This window comes from Cotesia typhae, unplaced genomic scaffold (genome assembly GCF_013202065.1).
Source record: "Cotesia typhae breed Kobodo isofemale line unplaced genomic scaffold, CoteBio_Ctyphae contig_11, whole genome shotgun sequence".
NCBI lineage: Eukaryota > Metazoa > Arthropoda > Insecta > Hymenoptera > Braconidae > Cotesia > Cotesia typhae.
The window spans coordinates 4,913,555-4,933,770 of record NW_027423711.1 but is presented as its reverse complement, the minus strand read 5'-3'; the positions used below and the strand labels follow the sequence as shown (position 1 = coordinate 4,933,770).

The 20,216-nt window shown below is 31.5% G+C and overlaps 1 protein-coding gene across 4 annotated transcripts in view; it reads left to right on the top strand.

The window, feature by feature from the left end:
• Sick (sickie) overlaps positions 1–20,216 on the top strand; it is a 109,107-nt gene that overhangs the window by 58,793 nt on the left and 30,098 nt on the right. For 3 of the 4 annotated variants that reach the window (XM_074245114.1, XM_074245098.1, XM_074245124.1), the window contains 4 exons: positions 6,785–6,932; positions 7,039–8,494; positions 9,202–9,560; positions 15,540–15,804. In XM_074245114.1, coding sequence (XP_074101215.1) covers positions 6,785–6,932; positions 7,039–8,494; positions 9,202–9,560; positions 15,540–15,804 — 2,228 coding nt within the window. The remainder of the gene's footprint in view (positions 1–6,784; positions 6,933–7,038; positions 8,495–9,201; positions 9,561–15,539; positions 15,805–20,216) is intronic. The other variant, XM_074245104.1, reaches the window with a different exon arrangement.

Here is a 20,216-nt window from a genome sequence, read left to right as displayed (position 1 = left end):
CTTTTCCAACATGAAATATCTCCACTGAAATTTTACCGTCGATAAATAATACACTTTGTTATTTTTGTTATTACTCATTGTTCAAAAATATTCAAAGTATTTTAAGATTTTTCATTAAAAATTTCAAAAAATGGTTGCAATACTAAAATTCTTGATAAAAATCCAACAAACTCTTAAAAAGTTGAGATATTTAAAAGCATAGAGCTAAAACCTTGGACCCTCTTCAACCTCACGAAGTTTCCTTCTAAGGTTGTTTTGAAAACAACAAGAAACGTCACCCTCAGATCATATGATAATCGGCTTATGAAGTGGGATGAGAACCTGAGTGTAGAATCTTGTTAGGAGGGCAATCTCAACCCAAAGGGAGACTATTCTCCAGCAGTCCTTTGGCCGTTAAAGAACTTAGCATCAAAAAATCCAGATATTCAATTGGTTATTCTATTAGCTGGCTATGAAACATAACTAAATAAAAAACCCAGGAGGGTTTCAAATATGAATCAGCCGTCCAGCTCTTAGACATAATCCCGAGGGTAGTAGTCTTCTTTGTCCAGTGCTCGAGCCCTTTAGCTCCCCTGCAGTCTAGCAGCCTAGTAATTCGAATCGATGTCGCACGTGCATAAACTCCCAGCAGATTGCCCAATTGCGATTGAAGAATGCCCAATTTGGAGAAACTCTCTTTACTTTGGTTTCCTGGTTTCCTTCTGGCTGGTCTTCTCCTTCTTCATCAATGTAGCGGTCTCGATGTGTGTTGAATTGGGGTGAAACTTGTTATCCAGTTTACGAGCAGAGTTTCATTGAATATTAATGCCGAATACTCAAATGACGTTCTAATGGATACATTTGGGTCTCATTAATCACCAGTGGGACCTGCGATGGGGAATTAGATCCCCAGGACCGCATTTTTCCTCGATTGATACCCGCTCGGTCTATTATTTTTTATTCACTGAAAATCCCGCGACCAAGAGGGTCCAGATCAAAATTCAGACACTTCAGTTGATATTCAGCGTTAGTATCACTTTCACTATCACTATCACTACATTTACTGCCCCTGATAGTATTTTATCGAGCGGTCCGGGTGATGCATGACACGGATCTCCACTCCGGGTTATCAATTTAATGTCCTGTACCCTGTTACAGCCAATCTTATTAGCCGTCAGTCACTTCCATGACGTAATCTGTCAAATTTGCTCGTCGTAACTTTCCAAAAAGGCAACACTTGTACAACTTGTAGAGACCCTTGCAAGACCCTTGCTGTTACTATTGCTAGTACTAAAACTATTACACAGAGCTCCAAGTTATGGCCTCGTATATTTTAACAGTTTGCTGTTGCTGATGGTTCTTGAATTCTCAGAAATAATTCGTCATGACTATATCTTCTGGCCGTATAAGTTTTACAACTTGTCCGTTCGTAAAATAAAATCAATTAGCCTTAGAAAAAATTTTTTTACGATTCTTTGTTGCTGATTGAAAAAAAAAAAAAAATGTTAACATTTGCGCAACTTAAAATTATAGGTGATCTATTTCTCCTTGAGCCCGCATTACATCTTTTATATTGTACAACAGCAAAAATCAATGATAATAACAATGAAAAAAAATATTAATGATTTTTTTTAAATCGAATAATAATACAAAATAATTTTTATTGAAATATTCGTTCTAATTTTCTCTACTCTACTTCTGTCATCATTAAGACAATTGAGTGTACATTACGACAATTGACCAAGCGACCACAGAAATAAGTGACAACTTAATGATTTATAAAGATGACATTTCGATTAAGTTAAGTGTTTTTAATAACAATAACAATGACGACAAAAAAAAAAAAAAAAAAAAAACCCGTTGGTTTTAATTTAATACCTCCAGTTTCATCAAAATTGAATTTTTATTATTTGCTATCCCGTTTACGGCCGATAGCTTCCAGGAAGACTTAAAAGTTTATTATCGACAAAACTAAGTTAAAAAAAAAAATAATAAAAAAAGAGGGACTTTTATTGTAAATAGAAAGTACAGAAAAGATTGACAGATAATTCGAGCGGGATTAATAAACGTGAGCTATATGAAAGTAACTCGGATTATTTTTAGATGAGAGTTCAGATAAAAATAGCAATCATTATTTTTTAGAATCGATTTCCCGTGAATTTATTTTGTTTGATAATAAAATAAATTACTACTTATAAACTTTATAATTACAACATTAAATAAATAAATAAATAAATAAATTATTCAAATTACCAATTAAAAAAATTTTCCCGCCAATTTAATTTGAAATTTCTTCTTTACCGACAAGCGACGTAATTTTCAATTTAAAATCAGCCGCCAAAATGGCTGCTTAGAAACTATCTCCAGTTTTAAAAAAAATTCGTCGATTAAAATTAAACTAACAAAAATTAAGTTCTAAAATTTTATGTGATTGTTATTTATCGTGGTAGGAATCTAAAAAAAATTTATTAAAGTAATTAATAATATTTTTCTTAAAATATCAAGCCTCCAAAATTTAACCTTTAAATATTTGGTCATTTTTTTTTTTTTAATTAATATTTATTTATTTATGAGGACAATTTTGCCGTAAATTGTAATTTACCCAGTAGTTTAATAGTGCGTCTATTGACTCAGAGGTACAATTTGACAGCCACTGGACTTAATCGCCTTGGCCTGTCAATCTTTAAACGCACTTATGGCAGACACTCTTACATGCTCTTGATACATAAATACACCACGATATACATATAATAGAACTAGCTATAACTGCAGAGCCTTTAATAATTATTATTATTTTTTCCTCTACTCTTTTTTCAATTAAACTCCATACATATTGGCTACTTGAGTTCTCTCAGTACCACGCTGCACTTATAAGCGATAACTTAGCTCGTAAACGTTCATTAATAACCCCCCAGCAACGACTGGGACGAGATATTGCTTGCCAGCTGTATGAAAGAGTTGGAGTATCAATAAATTCCTAAAGAGTGACTGGGAGAGAAGTTTAAAGTTCCAGTGTGTGGAAAGGAGAGAGCAACTTCCAGCTTCCAACTACTATATAATGTATAATATATGTACAGCATGTACCGACAGTAGTGTAGGATTTAATGCGTTGTATAATAATAATAATAAAAATATATATAAAATATATAGTGGGGAAAGGATTTAATGCATTGCAAGCTGGCCGCGACGAATCAACTCCAGTCGGTGAAAGCATTCATTCCTGCATTGATAGTGTGTGTCAACACGCTTTTTTCGCTCGCATATCAGATTTTTTTTTTTTTTTAATAAAATGTGATTTTACTTTTCATTTTTATTTTTTTATTTTATAAGTGACAATTTGATTAGTGGGTGAATCAGTCTTTGATGAGTGTGCTCTGTACTTATATTATGTACAGTCACGTTTTAAAGATTCGTGGATTTTTTTTTTAATTTTGTTTTATTTCGGTGCCAAGCTTGAAAGATCCCCTTGACATACAAGACATACCGAGAATTTTATCAACGCTCCTTTTGAATGAGAAGTGATATCGATATCGTGACTCACTATTGGGATTATAAAATGATAAGTTCAAATATTGGATTGGGGTGAATTTATCGGGCAAGTTGGAGAATAATTTTGTGAATTTTTAACGTGAGTTTTTTTTAGTTTTTATGGAAATTTATGAAAAATTAAAGAGTTGTAAATTTTTTTAAGTGATATAAAAATTAAAAAAAATTTTTGAACTTAGAAATTTAAATAAATTTTATTTTTAGAAATGATTCTTGAACAAAATTAATTTTTTGGCAAAAAAAAAAATATTAAATTAATTTTTAACTAGCAACTTTAATTTTGTTAAATTGTACTGTACTTTCTTAACTATTGACTTTTTTAAAGATGTAAGCTCATCGTGATGTTATACTCAACAAGAGCCTTCATTTGAGTACCCACATGCATTTTCATATATTTTTCATATATACATATATATAATATATATAAATATATGAAAAATTGATGTGGGTACTCAAATGAAAGGTCTCGATGTGTGTAACATTGGGATGAGCTTATATTTTTAAAAATATCATTAGTTGACAAAATAGTAACAAATTTTTAATCAATAAAAAAATTTTTTTTAAATTAAGAATATATATTTTATAAAGAAGAAATTAATAAAAAATGATCGAAAAATTTTTTTTTTATATTTTTATATCATAAAAATAAGTAAAAAAAAAAAAAATAAAAACAATATATCAAAGAAATAAGAGAGTAAATAAAAGCATTAAATCAAATAAATAAAAATATATTATACAGCCACGATGAAGCAATGCCAATGTCATGTGTCTAGAGAATGTGCCGCGGATAACTGATGAATTAGCAAATAAATAAATAATAAAAAAATCAATTTCTCGGTACTGGTATACATACCACCTCAACTTTTATTTTTATTTACTGACAAATTTATTTATATTCTCTTTTATCCACTGTAACCAGCAATTCTTATATATAAGAAATAAATTCTTGAGTATATACTCAATACTTTATACTTTATACAGTCGGTGAATTATGTACTAACTTGCCATTGCGGTAATATAATTACCGGCGCTGTTTCCAGGCATTAATCTCTGCCCGTGTCAGCTCACATGTAAATTTATACAGTGTAAACATCGATAGCGAACCGATTTAACCCGCGATTTATTGCTACATTTTTATTACCACCCGTGTCATTTGCGAATCAGTTAAACTCAAACTAAAAGTCATTATAAAATTGTATGATTGCAATAAAAGTTTGGGTTGCTATTATACAATTTATTAACGATAAACATCGGGGTATTTTTAACCGCGGATTATAAATTTATATATATAACAGCTTTTATTTATATACACCGGTACGATTAATCGGAGTCATTTGATACCCACTGGTGAATTTATTATTTTATGCAGTTACAGTAGATCATTATATTTCGCGGGAGTTTAACTGCTCAATTAAAAAAAAAAAAATAAAAATAAATTTTATTTTACAAAATTATAAATAAAAAAGTTTATTAATTTTTTTAATCTTAAAATTAAAAATTCTTCTAAAATATTGAAGATAAAAAAAAATTAAAGAGCTTTTAAGCGAAGATTAAATTATCTCCAATAAAATTTTTTATCAATTTTACCGTATCTTTAATCCTCAAGCAAGAATTTTAATATTAAATTTAATTTCTACCGTCTTGTAAAACTATTAATTTTTAAATTTATTATTATTAAAAAATTTCCAAGAAATTAATTAAAAAAAATTCTAATTACTCTAAAGCATAAATCTCGACAGTCAGATAGTCTCTGGGTATTATATGTAACATATGCATTTGTATATACACACAGTAAGTTAAGTTTATTAAGCTCCTAAGCAATTCCAAGCGGTTAATCCTACAGCTTACGGCCCGTTACACCCGTACTTGATGTAATGTATTATGCACAGTATTAATGTAACACTCCAGCTCTAGACCAGTGACAATCACAATCAAGTGTATATAAGTGTACTACATGTGTAATAATGTAAGACTGCGCTTGTTTAATGAGCCGTAAGCCGGTCGGTCGTTTTCTCGGCGACAGCATTTTTCAAATTAAGGTCGAAATTTATCGATTTAATATTTTTAAAAAGCAAGTTATTAATTGCGCAATTGTTATTTTTAATAAATATTGAAATGAAAATTAATTTTAACAATTTTAAAAGAAATAAAGTTGTTGCAAAAAAAATTAATAAGTAGAAATTTAAAAAAAAAAAAAAAAAAAATAAAAAATGCAATTTTTTAAAAAAAATTTTTTGGAACAAATTTTTTTATTAAATAAAATTAAAAAATTATTAAGTCACTGCTAAAAATATACAGGATAAAATTTTACGTCAATATGTCAAAAAATTTTGTGTTAAAAATTTTTTGACGCAATGACTTAAAATTTTTTACTGTGTAAATTGAATGTCATAATATTGAAAGTAGAATGTCAGATGGTTAAGTTGAACTGAAATAATAGCTAGAGTTAAAAATAATAGTCAAAGAAATAGTAATGGGTGATGTCCTGAGGACAGAGTTGAGATTCGAACAATTTTCTGTCTCTCATGACCTTTTGCTCTTAAGAGATATATAGCTCGAGAAAAATTTATGTGGCTTACATTACATTAGCGTATGGCTAAGCTAGTTGTTGTATGTGTATTAACATGTCGGCTTTCGCGCCAGACTTTAAGATAACTAACCAGTTTCTCAGGGTCTGATATTTATTTACTATTACTGATACTAAAAAACCAAAGATATTATACCCTTTATTTAATTGTTGAACGGTGTGAATCGATGAACCCGGGTTGGTTTTTAAAAGCCTAGACAACTAGACAATTTATGTTTTCATTATATTTTAAAATTTGTCTCACGATCGTAGGTTCATCAATTTGTAATTTTATTATATGAGACGTTGGATTTATGTCTTATTTAATATTCATTGCGCTGATTTATAAATTTTTAATCCGATACCGAGTATTTAAAGACTTTTTTTAGTGAATTTTAATTAGTTTAATTTTATTCCTCATAAACATAATTTTGTATATCATTAAATTTTAATTAAAGATTATAATAAATTAAAATTAATATGAGAGGGTAAAAATTTGAGTTTTTTTTTAATTCTTGCTTGAGGATTAAAGATATTTTTTTATATTTTCTATGTTTGGCTCCGAATTTGAATTTTAAGTTTAAAAAATTAAATAAACTTTTATAATTTTGAAATATTTATAATTATTATATTTTATATAATATAATAAAATAAACAGGTTTAAATCTCCACTAATTAATTCAATAATTACAGGTGGCTTGAAACACGGTAATGGTGGAATCGCGAGTGCCAGTAGTTCGCGCAGTACGAGTCCAAGTCAGCAGCCACCACAAGGATTGTCCTTTATCCCACAACCGCGGACTCAAAACACAAATCGGCAGCCCACAGCCACCACACCGAGGTAATTTTACTCCAACAAAATTCCCCATTACAAGCAATTACCCCCAACACAACCAAAAAAAAAAAAAATCAAATTTAATAATAAATAAAAAACAAAACCATTTCAGCCCCCGAGCATCAACAGTGGGTCGACCGAGCGTTCTGCGGGCTCCACAGCCTTCTCCGTACGCGTCGCCTCCTCCCGCACCGACTCAAAATAAAAACTCGGTGCTAGACAAGTTCAAGCTCTTCAACAACAAAGACAAGAGCCAAGAAAAGGGCAAAGCTTCTTCAGGAGTCTCCAAGCGCACTTCCAGCTCCTCCGGGTTTTCTTCCGCGCGCTCCGAGCACTCCGACAGCTCGACCTCGCTCTGCGACCAGAGCCGGAACCTGGTCGAGTCCCCGAAGACCAAAACTTTGAAGTCCAAGTTGCAGTCCAAGCAATCTGCGAAGCAATCCAGCCCCAAATCTGGGCGGAAAGACCAAACAACCAAAGCTCAGAGCAAGATTGTGAGGAAGGGTTCGGATAAATTGAGCTATCCGCCGCTGGAAGATGCCAAGTCCGCGATTAAAATTGCAAACATTCACACCAGCATCGGCAATTCCAATTCTAATGCCAAGATTCCGCTAGAGAAGGAAAAGCGGCCGAATAATTTAGAGCCGCTGAAGCAGCAAATAGTTCCTCAGAAGTTTAATTCTGCTTTGATTCCTCCTGGGCATCAGAATCAAAATCAAAATCAAAACCAAAACCAAAAGACTATCCAGGAGATTGGAGGGAAAATATCCAGCAAAGTTGACCAGAAGGCTATTCAAAGGCCGAAAATGGAACTGCCGAGCAAGATTAATTCCCCGCCAATGAAGGTCCCGGTTAATGGACTGAACAAAGACTCTGGAAAAGGATTCCCGACTTGCAATGGAGTCATTGGAACTTCTCCGGTCCGGGACAGCGAACTGGAAAAAACTATGAGCATGAATTACGCAAATTCAAATTTCTCGGAAGAAAAATGCTTGGATAAAAATTTTGACGGTAATACAAACAATATGGACGGTAATAAACAGACTGAGGTCGATAATTTGGACACCTGCGTTATCGATAATCACAAAGGCGAAGAAAATTACGGCAATGAGTCTTCTGGGAATGTCAATGGCATTTCGAATATTAATAAAACTTCTGCGGAAAATAATTCACAGAAAATTAGCCCGTTTCCGAACTCTGGAAACGGGCAGACTGCACCGGGGCTGAGTCCGGGTTCGAGTATTCCTAAACCGATGGCGCTGGTGAAAGGAACCACCAAGCCCCCGAAGGAACCGGTTCCTGCGATCCCGACTACGATGAAGATGAAGCCCGATTCGGTACTCAGGAAATTGGACCCTAATACCGTGGCCATGGTCTCGCCGATGCCCAGTATCTCGGATTTGATGTCCGAGAGCTCGCACAGTAACTCCAATAGCACCGGGCAGAGTAATAGCAGTGATAGCAGTGTTATCTACAGACCTAGCAGCGAGAGCGGAAGTGATATTAAAACTATTCCCAACAGGAAAATTGATACGAATTTTGAGCAGATGGAAAAGGTGAGCAAACCGGTAAGCGTTTGCTAAACAAATTTTAAGGAAGATTAAGTTGTTTTATGAATAAACGGATGGTTTTTTAATTATTTAATTTTTTTAACGACTTGGATTAATTTAATTTAACTATTAAATAATTTATTTATTTAATTAAATTAATTAGTCTGATTAATTTTTACGTTAATAAGGAAAGTGATTCGATTTAATACAAAAAAAAAAAATTCTTTTATAGTTTAAGTTAATTTTTATTTTTAATTTGAGATGATTAAATTTTTTTTTAATAATTTTTATGCTCAAAATTTATTCTTTTGATTAATTGTAATTTTTTTTTATTGCATAATAATTAAGACAGTAAAAAAAAATTTGTTGGGTATTTTTTTTTTTTTTTCTATAAAATGTGTTTTTATAGTTAAATTTAGTAAAATTTATATCTTTATTATTTTTTTTTTATAGAAAATTTTTTATTTTGAATTTTTGGAGCAATTTTAAATAATTTTTTTCTGTCATATTTTTTATTAAATTAATTTTTCAAAGGTTCTAAAATTATATAAGTTAAAATATAAAAAATCATTATAATTATTGGCATTATATAAAATTAATTTCTTAAATAAATAAAATTATCCGATTATTCATAAAACATCTTTGTATAAAATATACAAAATAATTAAAATAAAGCTAAGTATTATAAAGAATAATAATAAAAACAAATAATATTTAAAATGTAGGTGTTATCGGATAGCTGTGGTGGTAATGTAGTAGATGACGACACGGAAATGACCGTGAAACCGATGCAGCCGTTGCTGAGAGGGTACACACCAGGTGCTCGATGTCTCCAAACTCTTCCGAGCCGTACGACCGGCCGGCAGTACACAATCCTCCACTCATCGTCTCATCATCACGTTGCGCAAGATTACTCCGACATTGACATTGCCTCAGGATACTTGAGCGACGGAGAGGTGCTCAGAGGGGCAGTGAACATAGCGAACCGCACGGTATCGGATTTATGCGACGGGTACATGTCTGAAGGTGGCGCATCACTCTATTCTCGGAGGATCAATCCGTCTTATGGTCACGATCATGATAGGTAAGCGGGATCTTTTGTCATGCCTGATGCTGATGAGAATCCCAACCCAATAATTTATTGTTCCTCGGGCAGTAAAATCCCGAGATAAGTTACTTCGATCTCTCTTTTACTATTTTCCTCCTTTCTCATCCTCCTCAAGCTTTTCCGTATAAATTCCTCCGAGATTGCCGATAACTCCATTGAATCCATTACGATTTTTATTCAATCAGTCTGCGTCAGCTTAAAAATCTCCGCCCAAAAATACTCAATTGCTCAACCGCAAATTATTTAATTACTCGTCGGGGTATTTAATCATTCCCGGACTCGTTGGCGACCGCAAATACTGTTATAGGACTATTTTATTTAATAATTACAAACACATTACTTTAATTACAGGGCTCTGAAAGTTACCCACGTTCGGATAAATTTACCGATAATTATTTTCATTCAATACATTTTAATTATCGAGAAAATTTTAAACTTAAGGGTTGCTCGCACTTGAAATTTTTTGAAAATCAATTTTTTTTTTTTTTTCATTTTTTTAGCAAAAAAAAATTATTTAATTTTCAATAATTAAATTTTCTATTTCTTCAATTTCATAATTGTAAATTTCAAAAACTTTTGAATAATAATTCATTAAATTTATTTTTTAATTACTTAATTAATAATTAATTTAAATTGAAATTATTTACAAATTATTATTATGGTCATTAAATTAAGAGACATTTTATAAATTTTAGCAATAAAAAAAAAAAAAAAAAAAAAAAAATTTTACTTGTAGAAATTATAAAACGCGATGAGTGCATTTTTTTTTTTTTTTTTTTTTTAAATAATTTAATCATAAATAAAGACGTTAACAAATATAGCCATCAAATATCAAAATTAATTCCCATGATATTTATAATCAAATGTCTCACACGTCTATTGAAATGTCAGAGCCGTGCAATTATGTCGTGTGACATAAATCATCAAACTCTTCTCCTTCTTGGCACACTCCGCCTTTTCTCTTCTACTTCACTTTGCCCTCTTCCTTCTTACTCTCAAACTTGTCTCTGGCGTTTGCCTCGCCCATAAAACTCTTCCTCACCGCCAAAATATCCAACACAATGTACCGCATTTTCCACTGACTCTGCTACTAACGGGGTTTAATTAGCCAAAATTTCCGATGCTAATTTCGCCACATGTGCAAAACTCGGTCTGCAACTTCAAGTACAGAAGTAACTCTCCGGGCTGTTATATATAAAACATATAACACATACAACGATCCTAAATTCTACTCACAAAACACTTACACCAGTGAATTACTCTCGCTGTCGGCCTTCATTCGGATTAATTCGATAAAATCAAGTAAACCGAGCCAGCACACATGCACACCCGGTGACGGTTAATTAATTAACGGTGCAAGGAAATTCCTACACTACCGAATTACTCAATTATTTATTTTGTTTTATCTCTTCGCTTTCAATAAATTTTACTTCAGCTTCTAGAGTTAATATAATTTTACATTGAAATTTTTTCAATACAAAATACACTTTAAAAAATCAGGAGTGAATTTTTTTTTAATTAATAATTTAATTTTAAATTTTAAATTAAAATAAATTTTTATTTAGCTGAAATTTCATTTGAAAATTATTAACAAACAATTTATTTGAATAAAAATTTTTTTTTTAATCTTATTAATAAATCTTAACATTAAAAATAAAAAATAATACATTATTAACATTAATTCGCTCAATTAAATGAAATTAATTAATTTTAAAATTTATTATAAACATAATTTAATAAAAAAAAAAATTGATGAAATTAAAAAAAAATTTTTTTATTAATTAAAAAAATTTCGAAATATTAATTTATTAATTTTTAAATAAATAAAAACAATTTTTATTTAAGACTAGAAACTAAAAAATTAACTCCGTAAATTTTTTCCAGTGCATATTTAATATCTTAAAAAAAATTTTTCAAAATAACAATACTGCCTCTTGCCCTATCGATCACCCTGACAGAAATTTTTTCTCAAACTAAATCCCAAGTACCTGGTACCGTAGAAACTTAATCTTAACCCGAGTGCCTGAAGCATTGTTTCCGAACAAAACTCTTCTCCACCTATTTGAACTGAGGCTGCTCAGATTGTTCTTAATTCGATCTTGCTAAACACGCGTGTCCTCGATGTGCCAAGTGTACAAGTAAAGATAGAGCGGAGTTTACAGAAATTCAATATACAGGCAGTTGGATCCTTGAACCCCGAGGTTTAGACCTAGACCCTAAGCCCCAATGCGAATATCTACTGGTATCTGCGTGCCTCGGGGAAAGTTCAATCGCATTACCCATAATCGATTCAGTGTCACAATAAAAATAAAATAGGGTGTCAATCGATTTGTAAATCTCTGGCGAACTGCCGAACCAGACACTAATCAAAGTCCTGTTGAGATTTATCATTCATATCTGGTGAATTTATTCGTAATAGTAATAGTTAGGTACATACCACATCCAGCATCCATCTGACTTTTTATCGAGCTATCAAGCCCCGTCGTTTGTCGCGATAACAATCGTCAGCGGGGAAATGGAATACAACTGAGTTCTGCTTTGTCAAGTATCATCCATTGTCCTCGGCTCTGCATTCTCAATAACTTGGTTGGGTTTCTGCTACCTCAATTCTGTTATAACTTGCAGCTCCGACGTTTCTCTTTACTTTCCGTCTACTAGGCTGGTTATAGTTATAGTTGAACGGATCAGATACTGTATCAGACGCAAACACAGACGTAGACTCAGAGATCTAGACACAAAGAATACAGATACATACACAAGTTACAACTCTTAAGACGCAGCGTCACGTTCAGTTACGAATGAGCCAGTTTGCCCACTGATAACACTCGCTTTATTTATTCCCATCAGTCAGTGTCAGTTTGTTTATGAATTATTTATTTCTTCATTCTAGTAACGACCTATTGTCGTATTTTATGCTTCTATGATAAATGCTGGTGTTTACCAAGTTCAATGCATGTTTGAATTTTAAATTTTAGCTTGTTATTTGCTTATGATAATATAATCACTGATTTATTAGTGTCTAAATAGAGTAAAACTTGGTTTTATTGATATTTACCAAAAATTGGTGATTTTATTTTTTTTTTTTTTTTTTATTCTTTGGAGCTGCGGTGACTAATTTATGAATTTATTTGTTGAATTTAAAGATCAGATTTTTTTTTAACAAGTGAATTTTTAGAAGAAAAAAATTTTTTTTTCAATTTTGCATTTTGCTATTTCAAAAAAATATAAATTGAGTCTTTTAAAAAATATTTATTTAATTGAAATTTTTTTTTTATTTTTTTGTAATAATTTTTTCAATAAAAAAAAATTCTAAAAATTTTTAAATGTCAGCTAACTTAATTTTCATTAAAATTTAGACATATTTATGATGATTAATAATTTTTATGAAGAAATAATTAAATTAGTCTTTTAAAAAATTTTACAACATTAAAGTTAGCAGCCACTTGATAATTTTTCAATTTTATTTAACAAATAAATCTTTTCTGAAAAACTATTTTTAAAAAATTGCATTTATAATTTTTTAAAATTTCTAAATGTCAATTTTTTTTCTCATTTATTTTTGCCATAATTAATTTATTAAAAAATTATAAATATCTGCTGAATTAATTCTCATAAAAATTCTTATTACCATCTCACTTAAATTTTCTTGTTAAAAAATTTTTCTGACGTAAAAAAAAATAAAAATAACAACATTTAATCCAACTTACCGCAAAAAAATAAAGAAAATTAGCATTTTAATAACTCTCCATAAAATAAACCCATAATTGTTAAAAAATAACAGTCATTTAACAGCGGTTGAACATAATCGTAACCGGTAATCTCAAAACAAGAATATTTATCGCATGAATTACCCGCTTAATCCGAGAGATGGCGCCAGAGCGCGGATTTCGAATCGCACAAGGGATCCCTGATAGCCAGCGCTTTCTCAGTAAGTGTTGACTCCCAGCAGTTACGGTTAAGTTATACATCAAGTTGGCGGTAATTCTTCACTCAACAACAGTTGTAAGCAAATTGACAGAAATCTACGGCCGCAACTTGAATACAAGTTAACAATCAAACTTGTAGTTAAATTTCCTTTCAACTTTACTACAATTTGAAGGAAATACTTGTAGAGCAAGTTTTGACGTCTATTTGCAGAGTAAGTTATAGGTAACTAATAGGTAATCGCTCGCTTTGCCAACTCTTTCCGTCAAGTTTGCTTCAAATTGCGGACGTAGATTGACAGTAAGTTATAGGTAAGGTGGCTATCAGGGATGATTTGATGTTTTTAAAACTGCGCATGCGCGAGAGGTGCCTGACTCTACCGGCGTGGAGTGAGGACGATCAATGCCACGGGCATTTCCGGTGGTGCGATCTCGCGGGCTGTTACCCAGTCTCGGAGAGGCCAGAGGGTAGAGGTAGGGGTGGTTTTCTCGGTGACAGTGGGGGCGCGTCAGGATCTAATAGACTGTCAGGGCGGAAGGTTGTGTCTGACAGAGAGCTGGCTCTAGTTTGCTTCAAACGTATCTTCGTTCGTTATCGCCTTACAAAGATCTTTACTGCGAGTCAAATTTTGTACTACTGTCTGTTTATTGTTTATATTTCGGTACTCACTGTCAACAAGACAATTAAATTCAGTGAATGTCCCATCAGGTGATTTCGTTCATGCTTCCATGCTTGTGTTGACAATGTAGTGCCCAGTGATGCTTGATAAATGATTAGGCGAGGCATTCGAGTTTGAAAATCTTGTTAAACTCTAGTTCAAAAATCAAAGGTACTTTTTTTTTTAATAACAATAATAATAATTATTATTACGATTTTTTAATTTTATTTTTTTCTTTTTTAGAGTAATTTTTTGTACAATTTTTCACCGGTTTTAGCTGTCAAAAATTTGAGGTTAGAATTTTGTCATTTTTAATTGAGAAGAAATTAATTTTTTTTTTTTTTTTTTTAATTATTCAAAAAAACTTACCGAGAAAAATTTAATAAAATATTTTTTTAAGCATAAATTTAAATATTTAAAAAAATTATCAAAAATCTATTGATTTTTTTTTAAATTATTAAATTAGAACTAAAAAATATTAAAAAATTATTTATTTATTAAACTAAGAAAAATTATTAAATACACATAAAAAATTTTCTCCAATATTCTCTTCAAACATTGAATATTTTCTTTTAATAATTTTTTTTCAACCTCCGTGACGATGAATATCAAACAAAGAAAATAAAACGCTAGATAAATCTCGTGAAAGAGCGCTCGTTAAAAAGCTGGTGAATTGTCATGATAAAAATGATAATTTAAACAATAGTTGTTTTAGATAAAGAATAATAAAAGCTGACTGAAAGAGTATATTTATCCAAAAGTTTGGCGGAATTTAATTTGGGTAATCTTCCACGCTCTAAACAGCGGAACTTTGCTCGCTTTCTTTGTGATAGTGACTGAGAAGAGAAGACACCCGAGATGGAGAGAAAGAAATTAGAGTCACCCTCGATAGTCCGTTGTCCTGGCTTTTGAATTGCTGACAGTAAGTCTAAACATAAAAGCCATCGGCGTTGCAAATTGGCATTACCCAGCGCTCCGGGCATTCATATTAGCTTTTATGAGCGACATAATCATTGAGATTATAAATCGACAGATCAACACCCGAGTTTCTTAACACTTAATTTAATCCAATTGTTAATCTTCAAGGAAAAATGTAAACTCCAAAATTTATTTGGATTTAGATTAATTCTTATACACTGAAAAAAAAATTAGAAGAGAAAAATTCTTGAACATTTATAAAAAAAAAAAAAATAGAAGACACAGCAAGAGACTGCTGAAGAAAAGCAAAAACTAATTAGCGCGACACGTGGTTATATGTTAACAAGCTAAAGCATTAATTAGCGAGCGTGTATCTTGTTTGTGATGATGATCATCAGCTAGACTACTAACTAAGGCTGTTTGTAAATAAATCTGATGTATAAATCTAATTCCAGGTACGTGAGCGGGTCCAGGCGGGAGCTATCGGGAGTAAAGGAGCTCGTGAGCACGAGGAGGGTGCAAAAAAGCAGGCATCCGACGTCAAACATAACTCGGGATGGATCATCAATCGGGTGCGACGGAGTTGGAGTCGGAGTCGGTCTTCTAGGAGGCTGCAGTGGCGGAAGCGACGCCCTGGCAGAGCTCACCATTGAGGACCTGGCTGCTATCCCTTCTGGTAATCACGGATCTCATCACTCAGGGCATCCTTCGCATCATAAGGTATGTGCTCTTTATCTCAGTTAAATTATTTTAATCGAACTTTCTTTTAGATTGAGTTCCTAGTGTTTGTATTTAAGTATATAGGAGAATTGAATTCACTTATCGAGAGTTAAGTTGATTCTATAGCTTTTCTTAAAGCCTCAGTTCCTTCTTCCATCGCTCTGATCTCATTTATTCCGGCAACTCAATTTTTTTACATGATTTACATCAAATCCATTAGCGTGATGCTGTTTATTTTTATCCGTAGAAAAATTATCGATCAAAACTGCCAGCCCCAGGGCTTCCTGCTGGCAAGACGGTTAATTTTATTTTTCCCAACAATTTACGTGAGTAATAAATTGAATTAAACGCAACTTTCAGGAATCGGAAAAGTTTTACGTCAATTTCATTTGCTTTTTGAGTAGATTCCTGTAATGGGTTTTAAATTATCGAAATTTTTGGGGATTTATCGAAGGGCTTGGCATTTTTTAAAAATAATTCAAGTAACTTAGTAGAAAAATTTATCAATTTAAATATAAAAATTATTTTTTAATTTTTTATAAAAAAAAATATTTATTATTATTATTTGTAAAAAAATGGAAGATGACATTAATAAATATTTAATTAAAAATAATAACAATAATAATAAATTAAAATTAACAAAAAAAAAAATGAATGAGGATATTGATAAAGAGAACTTGAACTAATTAAATGTCAAAATGTTTAAGTGAGTCTGGATTGTTGAAAAAGATGTTGAATTGAAAAAAAGAGTTTGAAGTTTGAAAGGCTTATAGCAATTGGAAATTATCGGAATAGCTCTATCGGATACAATATCTTGATTCGAGCATTCAAGAAGCATTTGATGCTAATGAGCAATCGGATTTCGTATAGATCATTGAATGTCACTCAGTAAATGAAATCTTCCAGACATTCAATAGCGAGTAGCAAATAGCGCCGACTATATATATATATATATATATATATTTATATATATATATATATATATATATATATATATATATATATATATATATATATATATATATATATATATATATATATATATATATATATTTTATATAGCCTGCAGAGAATACTGAGTATTTGACATTCTGTATTACATAGTAGGGTATAGACGTGCGTTAAGCGATGAAATAAACCTTCAGCAGGTGATTTGTGGGATAATTACTCAGTTTAGGTATTTAATGGGCAACATGCGAACCCTTTGCAGCTGCTAGGACACAGCTGACGCGAGTTCATGATTTCTAGAGAATAAAGACTTCGGGTAGGAGTAGGAGTAGAGCTGGAGCTAGACTGCCGATGGACAATAAACAGAACAGACACTAGCATTGTTTTTGTTTTGTAGGGCTTGATGATGTGTGTCGAGTGAAACGGAAATAATCGCTGGAGGTATTACTTGGGATTAAAAGCGTTCTTAACGAGGGATCGCGATTACAAGAGCTGATGGAATCGATACTGAAATAGAAATAGTACTATATATCAATATAATGCTCGTTGAACCTTTTTAAATGCTGAGTTTATCTAGACTAATATTCCCAATGTTTTTTCCTACCGCCGGAAAAATTGGAAATTTTTTTTTCGGCTTTGAAAATAGAGAAAAATATTTTCTGATCATTTAAATTATCCAATTAACAATTACTAGATTTTTAAATGACAAATAAAATTTATTTTGGAGTTGTTATAAATTTAACAATTTAATTAATTAAATTTTACATTAATCAATCAAAAAAATCCCTTGATTTTTCGATCTCGGTGCGTACACAACCCCTAAAAATGAACCAACAAATCAACTTCCATAATTTCCATATTCCAAATTTTTTAATCCCTAAAAACACGTAAACAGTTTATCTAAATTTACCTAACAAGTACCGCATTACCATCTTTAATTTCCACAAACGAGCACTCCCAAATTTGCATAAATTTTACTTATTTCATACATTAATAAACATGGTAATTTTCAAACTACCGAAACACAGGCTTCTTATCAACTTTCTAACTTCCAAAAAATAACTTCAACAATTCAGCAGTAAAGTTATGCACAAAAGTCTGTATGATGTTAACCCTTCCATCCAACCCATAAATTTGCGAGCGGACAGTTGGCTTTTATTCACAAGCTCTCATATCGTACAAATGAAACTACCAACTGCCAACTGTCCCATGAATGTTAACATCAACTTCCACGTCCATCATCCCTAAGTACTAGAATAGTATTTATTTTTGTTATCTAAAATCAATTTAAAAAATCTGCAATTTCTTCTTTTTTTACATTTTATATTTTATCCTTCGCTCAAAAAAAAAAAAAAAAAAAAAAAATAAGTATTTATGTAATGGCTAAACAAATTAAACGATTAAACGAGCAGAGGTTTTTTTTTTTCTAAATAATTGAGTTAGAGCCCGAACAACTTATGCTCGGTTAAAACTCGAAGCTCGAGCTTGCGTTACAAAATACTGTGCAGCAGTTCTCAACGATTAGTAAAGCTTGAAAGCTCACGGATGCCGCAATACATTAGAGGCACACATGTGTGGAGGACACTAGACCGACTAGTAAAAGTAACAAGAGGTAAACTCGTTTAGCACGAACAAGACCAAGATTACCAACAATTCCAAGTTGGGCTGTGAGTTATATACTCGGGTCACGGCAGGTCATTCAATCGAATCAATATCTCTAAAACAATAACAATAGTCACCATTTCATAGTAATAATAATAACAATAATAATGATTTACATCGGTATTACCTGCATTAAAGTTTTGTCGTCGACAAACTCCGGGATGAGGATACACATTTAATTTTATCACAAATTGCATTTGTCCCGACTCCCGAGTCATACAACATACTACGGAATAGCAATAATAATCCCCAGGACACTGTTATTGAAGTATTCTCGTTTAGTTTTTAAATTCCCAGGTGGATCTGCTTATATGCAAAGGGTAATCCACTTGAGATAATCCTCCCACGCTATCATGTCTCGTTCGGATTCAGGTCCCGCGACTCATCCTTCTGCTGTTCTTTTCTCTCCAAAGGGACAATCACAAATATATATTTATATTTAATTAACTTTAGTCTTCCATTTAATTATCCATTTTTCAATCATGCAATTCTATTTTTATTTATTTTTAGACTTCGGGGTCTTACATTAATTAATTAAAGTTCAATAATTCAAATAAGTCACGTCGGTTCAATTTTTGGACTTATTTGAAAGATAAATTACCACAAAAAATATTTAAAAAAAATTTTCTTCATGATTTAAAAAATATTTTTTACTTTATTTATTTATACGATATAACTCGGCTTGTCTGGGGCAATAGTATCTGGAATTCTTGTCAGACCCCAATGAAACTCAACTTAGTTATTCTTTGGACGATTCTCCAGGTCAGGTTTGAAGATAAGCCAAATCGGTCGGTTTATAAAAATAACAACAATACAAAAATTTTTTTAATTTAAAAAAATTTATTTTTTTTTAATAAATTTTTAATTGAATAATTATTAAATCATTTTTTTCTCGGCCAAAAATTGCCTAAAATGACATAGAAAAAAATTTATTGAAGGGTTTATTAAATCAAGACAATAAATTTTTAAATTAGTAATTTTTTTTTTTTAAAAATCAATTCTAAAAAATTCTTCAAAATAATTTTTTTAGTTTAAGAATTTTTCTTTTTAACTTCTCTCTAAAAAAATTAAAAATTTTCCACTAAAGAGAAGTTATTGATTTTGGTCAGATTTTTATTTTATAAAATGTTGCTACTGAATTTATTTCCACAACTCTTGAAGTTTCCAGCAAAAATCTACTTGAACTTCAGCCTTTTGTTCATAATTAAACTCACCAGAGCAAACTAACTCGAAACGCAGCCACGATCTATCGTTCCTTTAAAAAGCAAAGTGGATAAAATTTTATATACTTTTTTTCTGTCTGGGCAATTCACCGATTCCATTCATTGAACAAAACAGAAACTGGAGGCTCCTATTTATTGGCAGCGATGGTAGATTGTTGTTGTTGCTGGTTCTATTGTTGATGTTGATGTTGATGGTGATGTTGTCGTATAGTATTGGAGCAGACATCAGTGGGGGCGTATATAGTAGGACCGGTGAGCAATGAATCGTCGACCCTCGCAGTTGACGGTTAACGTTCGTGCGGTTCATACGTGTAGGACAGCAACGTAAAACACTATTACATCCTTCTATTCGTCCTTTGGACATATATATATATATATATATATATATATATATATATATATATATATATATATACCGTGTGTGTATAAAACATTTTACATACATGCAGTGAGTCGTACAAAGAAAGCACGGGGCTTTAATACAGCGGAGGTATATGTATTATGTATAAAATATAATACTGTACGAAACGAAACGATACGATACAAGTAAATAGAAGAGGGTTTACGCGATATAAGGTC